Genomic DNA, 17787 nt, shown 5'->3' on the forward strand with positions numbered 1-17787 from the left:
AGTTTGATTTGGTTTTCGATTTTTAAAAATCAATAGTGTTTGGTTTGGTTTTGATTTTGTTTGAGATAACCGAAGAAATAACTGAATTGAACCGACAAATTATATACATATATTTTATTATTATACATACATAATATATTATTTATATAACCAATTTTAAAGATCTTATATATGTTTTAATCAAAATTATTTATCTATTTATGAAAGCAAAAATATTCGAAATGAAAACATTTATCTTATTGATTTCATGTATATGAGTGTCTAAAACAATTCTTGGTAGGATTAGTAATGTCAGTGTCTCTTCCTTCTAAGACAAAATGGTGAATTTTGAAGCTTTATTCACAGTAAATTTTGTGATCGAAAGTTCTGTAATATCAACCGTTTTAATTATTTTTTATTTTGAATGGATTGTTCGTCACTTTTTTCCTGTTTTGAATGAACTGTTTCTTTTATTTTTGTGTATGGTAAATAACCAAATAAACGAACCGAATTGAACCGAACTGAAACCGATAACAACCAAACCGATAAATGTATATTATATTTGGTTTAGTTTGGTTTAGAGAATTTAAAAATCGATTATGTTGGTTTGATTTCTTATTTATCAATTTAATAAATAAGATAATAAAAAAAGTAATAAACGATATTTATACAAATGACTGAATGGAAAAGTAAATTGGTAAGGGAAAATTAGTCAAATCACGATTTTTCTACATCTAATAATAAATAAAACAAAGACTTGTTACAAAATAAATCGAAATAAGGGAGCTAAGCATAATATTGTAAATCATGAGGGAGGTTAGTGTTACTGAGCAAAATTTGAGGGGAGATCTCTGATAGTATCCCTATTTTTTTCAAATGTGGGTAAAAAACCTCTTGAGTAGGTTGGGGTTGAGAATTGGGGGGCCGTGCCCTACCCAGTGGGCCTAAGCCTTGTTACGAGAACTGACGCTTTCTAACTCTCAATGTGGAGTAAAAGTCACTTGACTGTAAGGAGAGGAGCTCATATAAAAATTCTATCTTAAAATATGGAGAAGTAATTAAAGAAACAAGAATGCTCCTTACAAATTAGTTGAAACAATACACTAAAACAATGATTATTGTAATTAATCAGCATGGACAATCCTTCATCTAGTTTTGTATAAGGTACAAGAGTTGAGTATAGTTGAGAAATGTATTGTCCATATGACATTGAAGCAGAGAAGCATTAGGCCATTAGTTGAAGCCTGTTTCCTGTAAATTAAGCTGAAAATGACATGTTTATTTTCTCTGGAAGTTAAAAGCCTTGATCGAGAAGGCAAAAATGAAGGCGAAGAGGATACAAAATGCGATGACAATGATGGCAACGTATGGCACAAAATCACTCTCGAATCCAAAATAACTCTTCACGAATTGTTCGAGTGTTAAATTTTCCTCAAGTTCATCCGTTAAGTCCCCGAACTGAGAAGCAACTAATCCATACAATGTCCATGAGACAGGACATACATAATAGTACCATCTCCACCACATTGGAATCCTCTGCAAGAGAAAGGAGCTAGAAATGAGAATAAGTGAAATTAGGTATAATTGTTGATCATCGGTGATGTGTTGAAGGAAGAACTTACTGTTTTGGGAACAACAAAACCGGAGAAGAGGTTCCACATTGCGTAAAAGAAATTTGATATTATTCCAGCAACACTCAGGTTTGGAGTAACAGCTACTGTCATCATCCCATAAAGTGTGAAGTATAACAAGGTGAAAAACATGAAGAATTGATACCAAAAGAACTTGGCTATTGTCCATTCAAATCCTATCATGCCATATGCTATCACGCCAAACACAACTGTTTGAACTAAAATGTAAGGAAGCTCAATCACAATCTGCAAAATAACAATAAACTTATAAGAAGGAGATCCAATCACGCAAGGCATTGGTCGCGTATACCTATATACAATGCTTAGTTACCTGACCAAAAGCATATGGAAAAGCTGAATACATGCCAGCAGCTCTTTCTCTATAGAAGACTGTTCTCTCAATGGAAACAACTGGCTGTGCTACGGAAGCATTTTGTATACCGAGAAATAGAACAGATGCATACATGGAACCTGCAGCATTAAAAAGATCTTGCTTCCTTCTCCTGATATTCCACACTAACATTATTTCAGGAATCAAATTTCGACTTCTTCTTTTTGTGGATAAAGAAAGCAACAAAATTGGTTACCTTCTAGAGCCAAGATCCCAGAAAACTGTTCCAAACATGAGGGCAGTAAATGACGTAAAAAGAATTCTCACAGCAGTGTATGATGGATTTCTCCAATAGGACCAATGCTGTTTCCAAAGGCAAGCTATGCATTGGTTGAAGAAAGATCGCGAGTACTTAGTCGAAAAATTCAATTCTTTTGAACCTGGGGTTGATATACTTGCTTCTCTGATCAAAGATTTATTGTTTCTGAATATTCGTCAACACAGTAATGATTCGTCAGTTTAGTACCATCCCATTTCAAAACTTGTTGAAAATAACTCTGCTCATAAGTAAAGGAATATGTAGCACTTTGACTACAAGTGGAATCTTTTTTGCCTAAGCTAGACTCTTTTGTGCAAAACTTATATGTTAACATAGGATCCGGTGATTTTAATCCTTGTAGTGTTGAAAGAACAAACATGCTTATATTGTATTTGGATTTACATATAAAGTGTGCAGAGCTGATATATCAATACAGGGTGAGAGTTCTAGTGGCATGACTAGAAGGAATATAAGCAATGCAAAATTAGTCATAAAAACAGCCGGGGATTCATTTATGCGGTACCAGTATAAAATGAAATGGGTCCAAATAGAGAGGAACAGATTCACATAGCTACTAGCTCCAATTAGTTTGAGATTTAGGCATAGTTGAGGGATTTCCGTTTGGTTATCAAAGAATACCTGTATAGTTCTGAGCTTTTATATAGTACTGCAAAATTAACGCCAAGGGCAGCTTCTTGTGCTTTTGATGTGATCTCTAACACCCAAGTGGCAGGATTATAACCATCCTTGATTTTAGGTACTCCGTTTATTCCCTTGGAAAAAGAAAAAGTGGCCAAATCATACATAAACATTGCGAGATGGGATAAAATCTAACCGAGCAAGGACGTCAACAACTTGTTATCAGTACTATACCTCAAAGTATTTGATTAACTCGGACGAATGATGGCCTAATGGACCAACATAGATTTCTTCACCTCCTTGTTTTAGAAGCACCAACTGTGCAGAAACAATTTTACAAGTCAAGTACGATGGAAACAGATATGTCAAGTGTCTGTAAGATAAACTGCTTAGTTATATTAAGCGAATCTACTTTGATCCACAAGGTAATTTTACTTGTTATTGGAATTATATTCTTATTTAACAGAAGTTTTGTATTAGCTACAGAGCTTGACAGAAAAAAGAAACAAGCTAAGACGGAATGGTTACCTCGTCAAATGCATCAAAGATGTCAATGCTGGGTTGGTGGATGGTACATACGACTGTTCGGCCAGTATCAACTGTGTTTCTAACTGTTCTCATGACAATTGCAGCGGCTCTAGCATCAAGGCCTGAGGTTGGTTCATCCATGAATATTATAGATGGATTGGCAACAAGCTCAACAGCTATAGTAAGTCGTTTGCGCTGCTCAACCGAAAGACCACTCCCACTGGGTAATCCAACAAGTGCTTCCTTCAGTGGGGTTAGTTCCACAAGATCCATCACCTCTTCAATGAACATCTGGATACATTTCATTTTGATATGTTATCACCTAGCCTAAATATTGCAAACACTTCTGTTGTCCTTCAAAAATAAATAATAATAGGCGTTTCTCTAAGCTGATTATCTGTGTATGATCTCTTAAGGAAAATCAATAACTTTTCTAGAGAATATAATAAGCAATACTTCCTCCATCTCATTTTATGTGAAGATGCACGACTAGACGCGGAGTTTACGAAATTAAGAAGATTTTTGACATGTAAGCTAAATATATGTAAGTATCAAAGTTGCATTTTTAATGAATGGTAGTGAGAGTTCCGTGTCTTTTCATTTTCCCTTTCCTAATAAAAGATTGAAGTTTTATAAATGAGGCTAAGTGCTGCAAAGTCACAACAATATGCCATTTTCAAAAGAATATAACGGAAGGTTGGAAAAACTAGAACATGTAAGAATGCACCTTTCAGTGAGATGAGAATAAAAGAATACATTTATCCTAAAATGAAGTCTGACATAACAAAAGAATACCTTTCTAGTTGCGCTGTCAACTTCTTGAGGCAATCGAAGCCATGCTGAAAATTGCAATGATTCATGTACTGTAAGGTTAGGAGAATGAATATCTGTTTGTTCACAATATCCTGCAATTCGTGCAAATGTTTCTTGCTTCTTCGGATATCCTGATATAGTTATGCTTCCTTCTATATATCCATGTGTCTTTCTACCAGCCAAAACATCCATCAAAGTGGTTTTTCCAGCTCCACTAATACCCATTAGAGCTGTAAGGACTCCTGGACGGAAAGCACCACTAATTTCCTTCAAAAGCTCTAACCGGGCCTCCAAAACACCTTGAGGTTTTATATCCTACGAGAGTAACATATCTTGAGTATGTATAGATCCAAAAGGACTGCAATGGTTTCAAGTACTTCACAGAAGCTTTCCTTTTTACTTAAATTTACGCTATAAGCAAAAATGTAATGTGACTATTTCCACCACATCCTAGATATAGATATGTTTATTTTAATAAAATTGTCCATCCGATAATTAATTAGCAGCTAGTCTCATTACTCATAGGACATCACTTTTTAGCATAAATTATCAAATTAGCTCTTTTAAGAGAATGCTCATTTTCTTGCAAGCAACAAATATATTCAAAAACAGAAAGCATTTGAATAGCGTGGAGAGTTTCAACGTTTTGGAAGAGTTAACATTTCATCTCTTTAAAAGCAAAATTATACTTGGAGCAGTTTGGTGATCTCTCCATGAAAACTAAATAAGGATAATTCCAAATGTAATATGCAAAAATACAAAGGGAACACTTTTTTATGTACCTGAGGCACATCGACTGCATATCTGATATCATCAAAAACTAGCGAAAGAGGTTGAAATGGTAAAATCATCCCTCCCTTCTTGATTGACTTGGTTTCTCGAATAGGTGCAGTTCTTTTGCCCTCATTTTTCATTTCTGCATGATTCAAGTAGCTGTTTTATATGAAGCATCCTGGGTATTTCTATGTTATTTTTTTGTTTAAGAGTAAACTAAACCATAAACCATTTTATGGATTTTAGGTGTCTAAGCATTTTCTAACAGCCTTAGACGATATTTTCCCGTTTCATGCATACTATGTGGCTTTAGTTTGTATAAGATTGACAAACTATAAACTTATCATCGTTATAGCAAACGTTGTAATCCATCTTGCTGATGAACTCAAATGTTAAGAAGTAATTTTGAATCATGTAGACAAGAAGTACCTCCTGTTGATGACTTTATGTCTATATTCCGTATCTTTGTGTTCCTTTCGACAACTTTTTCATCAGGTAAAACTGCACCAGATTTTCCAAATGCTGCATACAGTATATTAATTTCAGTTTTTCAGACGCATGTTAGAAGTTGATAGATGGAAGTGATTGCAACTCAAGTCAGACAAATAACACATACGCTTGAGGTAAGTTAAGGCCAACGTAGCCATAAAATTGAAAAATACAACGTATCCTAGCACTGCGCCTACTCCAATCCAGTACCAGTGTGCATCAGGAAACATTGCCCGAGACTTTAACACTACAACTCCTAGTGTATCTGTTGAGTCAGGAACATTCTGCAATAGGAGTACTAGTTCAGATGAAATGAACTTTGTGTATGGAATTTCAAAGCAAGAGAAGGATTGCTTACATTACTCCAACTATTGCCGAGAAACTCATTTACAGTGATGGCGTTCTGTGCGTACATCATCGGAGAGCACCAGTAACCCCATAACCACCATTTTTTCACATCATCTGCAAACAAATAGCACAGTTATCAGCACTTTTACCGAATGCAAAAATGTACTCCCTGTCTCCATGCTTAGCAACCTGGATCAGAAAATATGGATGAAACTACCCTCAACTTCAGAGACTAATAAAGCTCTAATAAGAGATATGGAAAATGTATTAGTCGTTACGTTATCATTGTTCTGTTAGATATTATCATAGTTCGCGTAGGTGTCACAAAATTCTACCTTCAGTTACTATTAAGCTACTGTGATCTTTTTTGACATGATAGCTGAGAAAGATATTCTCACCTCGATCCATTATGAATCCACCCATTACAAGAACAAGAAGTAATGCAAGCGATCCCAATGTGTTTGCGATTATCATTTTCCTTCCAACAGCTGCCATGAAGCGAAATAATCCAGAAGCCATCTGGTCAACACATATCACTAGAAATAACTGCTTGGAAAACCTGCCACGGTAATCCTTTCGTTCCACAATCAGTTTAACAAAGAAAAATAAGGAAAATGGATATGCAATAGCTTCAGATTGTGAATATCAAAATCCTAACTAAAGATATAAATATTCTCATTGCGAGAACATGTAAGTGAAAACACAAATTTTGTTCAACTTCGAAAAGTCTCTGCAAGTACACTTTCAAAGTTACAGAATAAGCATTAAAAATCAAGATCCAAATCCTCGAGATCCAATGTTACAGAAGCTAAACTGATACTAGTGTTGATTTACTTACCTTACAATGTTTGGATCAAATCCTATTGCATAGTATGTGATAGAAACCCAAATGGAAGACTCGATAATTGAGATTGGGATCTTGACTATCCATGCAGGCAAAGTATAAGCCCATACAGGAAAGAAGAGAAGGTTGTGCTGCTTGAAGAAGACCGGAAGCTTCAAGATAGTGAAAGGAACCTCTGAGCACCCATTGAACATAGCTGCAATTACTGTAAAGAACAATGCACCCATGAAGATGAATCCATCTGTCTGTGTCTCCTTCGGCATCTTGATTCGCAGGAACAGTGTCATTGTTATAGAAGCCAATAACAGATGCTGAAATCACCAAAGTCTTACTCTTAGTTTTCACCAAGAAACTAAGAATAATTACAAGTGTAATGATACAAATAATTGTATATAAATAGTTGTTTCAAATGCGTCCGCGAAACCTATATGTTTGCTCTGGACTATTGCATTACATAGAACATAAACTAGCATGGTGCTACAACTCCATCAGGATATTTTGTATAAGCACGGAACAAAAAGACAAGATAAAACTTGCTGGCCGACTCACTTGTATTATCTTGAACAAGTAGACAAATATATTTCTCTTCATGAGAAGGATTTCTCTTGACATGCAAGCTTTCAAAAGATCCCTCTTTTTAACGCCATACTTGTTGGTGGTTAGAGCATCAGGATTCTTGTTGGCCTTGTCAAAAGGAACAGAAAGGTCATTTGCAAGTACGCGTCCGACATGGAAGGACTGAAATGCTTCAAAGAACTCCCTGGATGAAACAAATTTGTATGGCTCATCTGTCCTTGCCCAGTATTGCTCCTGATCTTTCCTAGAGGTCACCTACGTAGGGAAATTTAATGGTTCAGTCGATACTATGGTTTTAACGTAAGTAGAAAATAGTAATGAAGAATGAGATTTACTTCTTGCAAGAAATCAGCTACTCCCTTTCTCCGAGGACATTTAAACCCCACATACTCAAAGAATTCAAGAACATGTTCACGTGGACCTTGATACACAATTCGCCCATCCGCCAAAAGAATCACGTCATCAAAAAGGCCATAAGTTTCTGGTGCAGGCTGCAGAAGGGAGATAAGAGCAGTTCCCTTAAGAATGTGGATGGATTGTCTAATGGATTTGACGATTTGGAAGGTTGTTGAACTGTCTAATCCAGTTGATATTTCATCCATAAATAGAGCTCTTGCTGGTCCAACCATCATCTCTCCTGAATCAGGGTGACAAGAAGAAGAGAGACTTCAACAACAACAATTGACGATAAAATGAAGAAAATCAAACATTTCCTCTGAATGCAAATTTAATAGCTTAAAATGATATTGTTGTTAAAGCAAGATAGACTACTTTCACAATATATAGCCAGGATTTTCACTAAGGGAGTTCGAAATACGGAAAGTAGACACACGAAGAGACCAAAAGATGTTCAACATCAACTATATATACATAACAAAATAGTTTTAACCATATATGAACAGTATGATAGTCAAAGGTGTTGAATTGTATCGAAATGACATGAGTACCTGTGGTGAGTCTCTTTAGCTGTCCACCAGAAATTCCTCGTACCATTTCATCACCAACTAGTGTCTCAGCACATATCTCAAGACCCAATATCTGTTAATTAAGAGTTAATAGGCGATAAATGCTTGCAAGAAATAGACTTGTTTAGGCACTAGTGAGTGTAATGAAGTTAGGATTACCTTGAGTGTATAATCTGTTATTATATTTGGCTCTTTCCCTTGAACTGATGCTGCCTGGAAAACAAATCATTTTGACAAAAACAGGTAAGCTATTAAAATTCCCTTTCATACCAGAAACTGAATGTTAATCTTCATACCTTCATAAACATGTCAATATCAGGATCTGGCTTTATATTTGCTTCCTTTTCTCTCTTTAACAACTCTTCCAACATCTCTGCATCATATTATTAAACTACTGAATAGACAGAAACATTATGATTTATGACCTCTTTACTTAGCCTATACTGTTAATCAGATGAACACAACAACGAGTTCAATCAAAATCAAAACAAAACATTAGAAAAAGACACTAAATCAAGCTTGTATAAAATTTACACGTGTGGGCCTATTCTTTTTCATGCGCCAAGCACGTAAAAATTCTTTTTTAATTTGGATGACGATGAGATTCGATCCCAGACCTCTACCTGCTCTGATACCATGTTGAAGTGTGAGAGAAACTTTTATTAGTTAATAATATTCTCAACAAAAATAGAATTAAAAGTATATACAAACTCATTTTGTTTTGCAAGTGTAATTATTTAAGTAAAGATTAGTATTCAAAATATTTTAGTATCATCTAACTCAAAAATCCTAAATAGTTGGAAAAAACTTTCTGGGTCGAGCTCGTCGCACCGGGCATGCCTAGTGCGGTTACCTCTCCTATGTGGTTTGCGAGCTATTGCATAGGAGATGGGGTTTTACCCTGTGCGCACCCAAAGGGTAGTGGCTGTGGGTTTCCCTTGTCATAAAAGAAAAAAAAAAGTTGGAAAAAACTAAAAGAAAATTTTATTTAATGTAAAATTTATAGTTAGTGATTATAGATAATCCTCTTAAGAAAAAAGATCAATTTGATTTATTTTGACTATTTATATCTTGTTTCTACAAGAAAAATGGAGGAAGTTTCAAACACAGATAGATCGATATGAACATCATCAGTTGTCTCGTAATAAAACCAATATATATGCATATAAAAAAAACATTGTATTCGCTTAAATACTAACCGTAACGAGGTCCAACTCCTTGACATCTAGCTGAAAATTCAAGAGTCTCCCTCACAGTTAGATTTGCTAGATGAACATCATCTTGACTTATATATGCACATGTTCTTTCTGGTACAAATTCATCCATTCCATTCCCATTATAACTTACTTTCCCAGAAACCTAATAATAATTTTTTTTTCAAGAAAAAAGAAGAGCATAAAGCATAGGTTAGTAAAGATAATAAAGTGTAGATGAAGAAAATTTTGTCTTAATCGATGCTAATAATGCTAGTAAAGTTTTTTTTCCCAATTTGTTGAGATGGGATAAAATTAGGGGAAATCTTTCAAACTTATTTCAACATTGGACCTTGGTGTAAGAGAGATCCTTTGTCTAATTATAGTCTTCTTCATCCCCTTACGAAATTTTCGAAATAGGATTAGTAATACAGTTCATATATTTCTAGAAATTTACATGGCATCATCAAATGATATAACTCTTGAATAAGAATATACAACGCGATCACTAATGTACACCAAGATTGGAGGGAGGAAATGGGCTTATACCAATAGTTGGGATTCAAACTAGAGATTTATAAATTTTACTTTTATGCAAAAGTATCGTTGTAGTTTAATCATAATAAAACACACACCAATATATACTGAAAAAAATTAAAAGTGAAACATAATTTGACTTTTAAGTTATTGCTCTTAAAAACGTGTGGTGGCTGCCTAAGACAAATGAGTCGGAATGCTAGTAGCTTATTTGATTGTCTAGCTAAACTCTCATCTTATCGGTAAGAATTTGATTTCTCACTTTGTAATCCTCTCCCTATTTCTCCCCCTCCCCTCCTCATGTATAACAAAAAAAATTGAGAAAAAAAGGATAGTAGACGTCCGGTTAGTTTTTTTCCCCCTCTTAGGAGCTCCCACCCTTTTTACTCCCTTGATGACTCGAACTCATGATCTTCTGATTTCATCATAGTAACATTTTTTTTGTACTCTAATGTGAACCATGTGGAAATAATAAATCAAAGTTGATGGAAGATGTTGTGGCAGTATGATTTTCCTCATCATTATCAAAACCTATAGAATTTGAAGAAGATTGAAAAATAATATTTCACTTTATTTTAAAATTTTAATGATTGTTTTGGCTTTGACTTGAGATAGTATTCTACCATATCTCATAACTTGGGCTAAGCTGGCAGAAATCATCGTGCAGATAATGAAGGAAAGGTGGATGTTTGTGAGAAATAATTTTTTTTTTATATAGGAATGTTAATTAATAAGGGAGTTAAATTTATAAATATCATAAATCACATAAAATATTAATGTTGCCAAGTCTAATTTTTTTCAAAAAAGAGTACTTTAATTTCCCCTTAAATAATAAATGTTAAGTATATAGTTTATAACCCTTGGAGTTTATTTAATTAATATGTATACAAAAGAATTATAATATAAGTTTCATGGCTCACCTTAACATCTGAATTTAGCTTTCCAGCTAAAGCTAGTAGCAACGTTGTCTTGCCGCAACCTGGCGGCCCTAAAAGTAGTGTCATTCTGCAAAACCAAACAATATTATTGACCATCCGATTTCCGTACTAACATTGAAGCTTCAAAAAATTTGGATTCGCGATGAAGGGTGTGTTTGGTATGAAGGAAAATGTTTTTCTAGAAAACAAGTTGATTTTTGACTTCTTTTCTCATGTTTGGTTGGTGAGTAGAAAATATTTTTCGGAAAAGATTTTTAGTGTTTGATTTATGAATGATATTTTTTTTTTGAGAAATATCTTTTATTTTTACTAGGATAGAAAATAATTTTTGAAATTGAAAATATTTTTTAAAAACAAACTTAAATTTTTTTGGGGGTGGGATGGGGGGGGGGTAGGGTGGGTTGAGGGTAGGGGTGAAAAATTGAAATTTTGAAGTTGAAAATATTTTTTAAAAACAAACTTAAATTTTTTTTGGGGGGATGGGGGCTGATAGGGGTGGGGTTGGGGTGAAAAAATAAAATTTTGAAGTTGAAAATATTTTTTAAAAAACAAACTTAAATTTTTTTGGGGGGGTGGTGGGGGGTGCTGGTAGGGGGTGGGGCTGGGTAGGAGTGAAAAAAATGAAATTTTGAAATTGAAAATATTTTTTAAAAACAAACTTAATTTTTTTTGGGGGGGGGGGGGGGCTGGTAGGGGGTGGGTGGGTGGGGGGTCGAGGGTAGGGGTGAAAAAATGAAATTTTGAAATTGAAAATATTTTTTAAAAACAAACTTAATTTTTTTTTTGGGGGGGGGGGGACTGGTAGGGGGTGGGTGGGTGGCGGGTCGAGGGTAGGGGTTAAAAAATGAAATTTTGAAATTGAAAAATATTTTTTAAAAAAAACTTAATTTTTTTTTTTTTGGGGTGGGGCGTGGGGGGCTGGTAGTGGGGCTAGGTAGGAGGTGGGTGGGGGGGTCAAGGGTAGGGTGAAAAAATGAAAATTTGAAGTTGAAAATATTTTTTAAAAACAAACTTAAATTTTTTTTTTTGGGGGGGGGGGGGGGGGGGGGTCAAGGTAGGGTGAAAAATGAAATTTTGAAATTGAAAATATTTTTTAAAAACAAACTTAAATATTTTTTTTGGGGTAGGGGTGGCGAGTAGGGGGTGGGTGGGTTGGAGGGGGGGGGATCGAGTGTAGGGGTGAAAAAATAAAAAATTGAAGTTGAAAATATATCTTAAAAACAATAAAAAAAAATTGATAGGGGGGGGGGGGCGAGGGTAGTGGATGGGGGTAAAAAATAAAAAATTGAAATTAGAAATATCTTTTAAAAATAATCTTTAATATTTTTTTGGGAGAGGGTGGGGGTAGGGATAGGGGTAAGGGTGGGTAAAAAAAATTGAATTTAAAAACAAGTTTTAATTTTATTTTTTTTTGGGGGGGGGGGGGGGAGGTTGGTTAGGGGGTTGGTTTGAGGGTAGGGACAAAATAAATTGATTTTTTCAACAAAAAAATAATTGTTGTTTGAAGTTAGAAGAGAGATTTGGAAAATGTTTTCCTTAAGTTTTGAAAAGGAAGTCATTTTCCTTAAATTTGAGGAAAATGAGTTGATTTGGAAAACATTTTCCAAAACATTTAATCCAACCAAACATGAGAAAATTGGAAAACATTTTGCAGAAAATGTTTTCCTTCATACCAAACACACCCGAAAAGTCCCACATTAGAGTAAGCCATTTCCTAACAAAGGCGACTTGTACTCAGAGGCAGAGGCGGACCCACATGGTATTGTGGGGGTGCACGTGCACCCGTTAATTTCGGAAAAAATATATATATACATATGTATATCTATCTTAACAAACTGACACAAACTAAATATAATTAATAGTGCCTCCATAAAAAATCTGAAATGGTGTTTTGTACCAGTGGTACTAGTTAATAGATCCACCCAAATGACTAGGATTTCAATCCCAAGTAGAACCTTTTTTTAAAGCTTTTTTTAGCTTAATATTGGTGCACCCGAATTTTTCAAATCTTGCGTTCGCCTCTGCTCAGAGCCCAGAGGGACTCGAAAGGCGCCTTCCTACCCGGTGTCGGTATCAAATTGTTGACATTTTACTAATTATCATTTGGGAAAGAAAAAAAAAAGATAAACTATCAACTCTCACCTTCCAGGCTTGATGATTCCACTAACATCATTCAGAATTGAAAATGACTTTTTTCTTTTTGGAAGAACATGGAAATAATTCAAGGCACCCTACAAATTTAAAGATAGAGGTTAGATTAGTTTTAGTTTAAGCAAAGTCAACAAGTAGAGAATATAATAGTTAGATCCAAAATTAAAATTAGAGAGACGATTTAAAGATTATTACCACCTAGAAATTGTTTTTTTCCTTTTTAATCTGTTTGCATAATTAAGATGTTGATTAATTAATTAAGGTGAATTACCTCAATCATATTGATTGTGAAGTTGAACATTGTAGGCAATGCTCTTGTCCCCGCATACGCTTCTGCTTCTACATTTAAATGTTCGAAACGAACTTCGATTTTCGGAAATTCAATCCCAACCCTAACTCAATTTAAGATGCAAACCATTAAAAAAAAACCTTGTTAATTAACTTCATAATCTAGCTATATACTAAAACTTACAAGATCAAATATTCATTCACAAAAAAAATAAAATAAAAAAATCTTGGTTAATTCATCAAAATTTTATCACACATAATCTTGAGAATTTTACAATCTTCTAAATAATAAGACCTAGAAGATAAAATTAAATATCATGTGGGGGATTTAGAGTGGATGCATCAGCCTTGAGAAATTAAAATGCCAAAAATTGTCCCTTATATTTGAGGTGGATTCAAAATAATCTATTAAACATATTCCTAAGCAATGTAGTTATATAGCATTGTCAAATATAAACATTTTTTATTTCCATCAAATATTTACAAACTATGGCCGCTTGATTTTATGTGAGCTATGAAAACAAGAAGAAGATTTAATCAGAAATATCAGGAAAGTCTCCTCTTTTCTCAATAAACCAAACACAAAAAATTGCACGATACACAAAGAATAGATAAGAAAGTACTTAGTTAATATTTAACGTAAATCAAAAGTGGTCAAAAATATATTTAAACAATCAAATGTATTAAGATTATATACCTATGAAAGCGTTGTTTGAGCTTTAACAAGAAGTTGTGATTGTCTTCTTCTTCTTGAGGAATGTTCATAAGCCTATCCAACAAACTCCTTTTCTCTTCCATGCTAAGACTAATTATTCTTTCATCATCACTTCCTCTTCTTATAACATTATTATTATAAGTTTGAACAATATCATGATCATTATCTTCCCATTTCAATGCTTCTTCTTCATCCTTTTTCCATTTATTTGAATCACTAATTTCAATACCTTCCATAATTCAATGTTGCTACAAGCTAGGCCTTCCCACTAATGAAACAATTAGTATATATGTTCCTTTTTTCTGATCTTTAAATGATTTTATTTTATAGAATATGTATATATTTTAATGATTTTTTGGTGTCTAAGAATTAGTTGTTACACAACGTGCATAAGTAAATTATATACATCTACAATGCCTTCTAGATGCCAACTAGCACTTTCGTTTGTTTCATTTCATTTTGTATATACTACTAAGTTTGACTAGTTCGTTTCTCCCAACATAACTTACATCTATATATTTATTATTAATTATAAAAGAAGGATTGTTTGCAATGTCATTAAGTCAAGTAATAAGCTATTAAGAATCGATAATATATATATATATATATATATATATACTAAGAAAACGGTACGATTGAATCTGTACGAGATTAAGGATATATGAGTCTTAGTTTAACTCCTTTGTATCGGTTTGTGAGCAATTGAATATGTTGATAAATGTAAATAAAAACGAAATAGAGATAATAAAGTATGTAAAAGAAGTGGTATAAAATGTTAGAGCTCAGATGATGAACGTTTGTATACTGAATCCAATGTTGTTCGATGACTCTAAGACTCAGATCCAAGATTGATATAGTAAATGAATGCTACAAAACAAAGACTACTTAGTGAAATATGAAAAGCTTGGTGCTCAAGAATAAAAGTGTGTTGATGGTGTATTCCTTGTAATCAAGTGAATTACAATTGTGTGAAAAGATACTATTTATAGGTTACAAAGGTAATACATTAACCAAAAGAAACTCAAGCCCTAAAGTACTACTACAGTTAGTTGCTATCTACGTGAAAATATCATTAGTGGTGTCAACCAATATTTCTCTATAATGATTAGGATATTTGTATGATAATATCTAGCATATCCATGCTTTTGTATATTTCCTGATAAGATATATGCGTCCACTATTAGTCAACGGACCAGGTCCCTCTACTCAGTAATAACAGTAATGAAGGCGTGAACAACAAAGAAAACAACACAAGCAGTTTATGTGGAAACCCCTTGCTCAAGGATTTGACTAAGCAAATACAACATTGCCCACTAATCAGTTACACTCAACTGAGTTAGACTTTTTGATGAACGAAACAACGATCTAATTCCTTTATATATTAGGAATAGATTTACAATATAAGCACGGAATAATCCTAAGACAACTAAGCAGCTTGCAGCTCTATCAGGTCCCTGTTGTTCTTGAGGATAATACTTCTTGATAGGAGCGGTTTTTGCTTGTGTTCTCGAGAATTTCAAGAATGCAAAAACTAAGGTTGTGTCTATTGAGGATAACCTTTATGAATAATAGAAACAACCTTCACATGCTATTTGTCGAGGATTCTTGCACCTTTTGGCCGTCAGGGTCACCTCATTGGTTGACAAGTTGGTAACAATGCATTTTTATGATAGAAATCTGACTTCATTTCCTTTGTCACATATTTGAGATACACTGAGAAGACTATATTTTCATCCACTCACATAGTAGACATTCTCAATAGAGTGTTTTAGTGATTTGCCAATTCTACCAACTCCAAGAATATACCCCTTCTTTCCATTACCAAAAAAGACACCTCCATCTTGAAGTGCCTTGAGCGAAAGGAAGTTTTCAGTCTTTTCGGTCATATGCTTTGAACATCCACTATCCATGAACCAGCACTGACTGCTACTCCCTCCACTCTCCTGCAACAAAGATCATTTGTTAGACTTGGGAACCCATTTTAGTCTGAGTTCCCAGTAAGCAGATAGAGGCATAATGAGAGTGCTTCTTAGCCAATGAGGCAAGTTAGTCTTTCTCAGGTTAGAATACTTAAGAATAGGAGAATGTCCCTTGTTATGTGCACCTTTCGGTCTTAGAGTAAACTGAATTTTTTTCTTGAGAGGCTTTCCAGCCTGGACAGTCCTTTTTCAGATGGCCATTGCGACCATAGTGAAGACTTGACAGATTGTCTGACACAGACACATACTTACTGTGGGGATTATAGGGAGGACTGATGTTTAAGCTTCCTAAACCATGTCTGTTGTAGTTACCTTGACTAGTAATGTTAGAAAGCAGCTTGGTGGAGTTGGTCCATCTCAGAGATTTTTTTCAGTTCTTCTTTGAGACCGACCAGGTCCCTTTTCATCTGATCATTTCTCTCCAAGGATAGTGCAAATGTGGTTTCAGCAATGTATAGACTGGCTTCTAGGTCTATTTGCAAACTGCTAGCATCACCCTTTCCTTTGCTAGAGTTCTCACTCAACGTCTTCAATTTCTCCTTGAGTTCTAGATTTTCAGTCTCCAGAATAGTCAATTGTTCCTCGATAACAGACACATGACCAACCAATGCTAACTTTTCTTCATGTACACTGTCTATACTATTGTTCATAGAGTCCTTTTCAGTTGTTAACTCCATAATGGAGTCAATCAAAATAACATCTAGATTTCTCAACTTTCTAACAAAGTAAGCATTCAAGTTTTGTTTAAGGTCAGAGAGAGTTACCTTTTCTTCATCTTCTTCATCGTCAGATTTTGCCATGAAGGCGAACATGCCATCAAACAAGTTTTCATCATCTTTAACAGCAAGCATGGATGCGTCTTTGAGATGTTCTGATTCTTCTGATTCACTTGAGGAGTCTCCCCAAACAGCAAGAGCTTTCTTCACCACATAGTCAGCTACATCTTTTCTTGCTCTCTTATCAGGGATCGGGTCCCTTCTCCTATATTTCTCACCTCCAGGCCTTTGATACTCTTTGGTTTCAATCTTAAGCATTGGACAGTCCCTCATGAAGTGTCTGAGCTTTCCACACTTGTGACACAAGTCACTTGCATTTGCTGCCCTGATAGAGTTCCCTCATTTTCGAAAACCTCCATGCTTCCTCATAATTTTTTGGAATCTCCTGGTAAGGTAAGACATATCCTCCTCTTCACCGAAGGTTTCACCCGAAGAAACCCTAAGAACTAGAGACTTATCTTTCTTTACCTCATTCTTTGAAGTTTCTTGGTTTCTATTCATTTCATGTGTTTGAAGGTTCCCAATCAAGGCATCCATAGTCAACACCTTCAGGTCCTTCGCTTTAGTAATGGCATCCACTTTGCTAGCCTAATACTTAGGAAGAATTCGAAGAATCTTCCTGACCTTTTTACTAGGATGAATAGGCTCTCCCAAGCAGCGTAGCTTTATTGGTTATAAAGGAGAATCTAGTATGCATTTTATGAATGGTTTCTCCTGCTTTCATTGTGAAGTACTTCTCATATTGGGTAGTCAACATTTCTACCTTTGACTCATTCACCTGCTCCATGCCCTCATGATCCGTCTTGAGACAATCCCAAATTTATTTTGCAGATTCACACGTCGAAATGCAATTGCACTCTTCAGCACCTATACCACACACTGACAACTTCTTCGCTTTGTAACTTTTCTCGATCTTCTTTATGTCTGCTTCATCATACTGCTGACGAGTCTTGGGAACAACTCTTATGATTTCT

The 17787-nt window shown here is 34.7% G+C and overlaps 1 protein-coding gene across 1 annotated transcript; it reads right to left on the reverse strand.

The window, feature by feature from the left end:
* Positions 1-1132: 1132 nt before the first annotated feature.
* Positions 1133-14294, reverse strand: LOC125823474 (pleiotropic drug resistance protein 1-like). The gene is made up of 24 exons (XM_049502852.1): positions 14041-14294; positions 13327-13447; positions 13047-13135; positions 10887-10971; positions 9436-9595; positions 8533-8609; positions 8396-8449; positions 8219-8309; positions 7607-7908; positions 7245-7526; positions 6690-7006; positions 6250-6410; positions 5862-5965; positions 5631-5787; positions 5499-5536; positions 5023-5142; positions 4223-4555; positions 3428-3718; positions 3134-3217; positions 2900-3033; positions 2198-2425; positions 1942-2113; positions 1602-1856; positions 1133-1515 (listed from the first exon to the last, which is right to left on the reverse strand). Exons 1-24 carry the CDS (start codon positions 14292-14294, stop codon positions 1258-1260), a joined length of 4167 nt encoding a protein of 1388 aa, XP_049358809.1. The 3' UTR covers positions 1133-1257.
* Between the last annotated feature and the right edge of the window lie 3493 nt (positions 14295-17787).

Source organism: Solanum verrucosum, unplaced genomic scaffold (assembly GCF_900185275.1).
Source record: "Solanum verrucosum unplaced genomic scaffold, falcon-dt-bn FXZP01000012.1, whole genome shotgun sequence".
Lineage (NCBI taxonomy): Eukaryota > Viridiplantae > Streptophyta > Magnoliopsida > Solanales > Solanaceae > Solanum > Solanum verrucosum.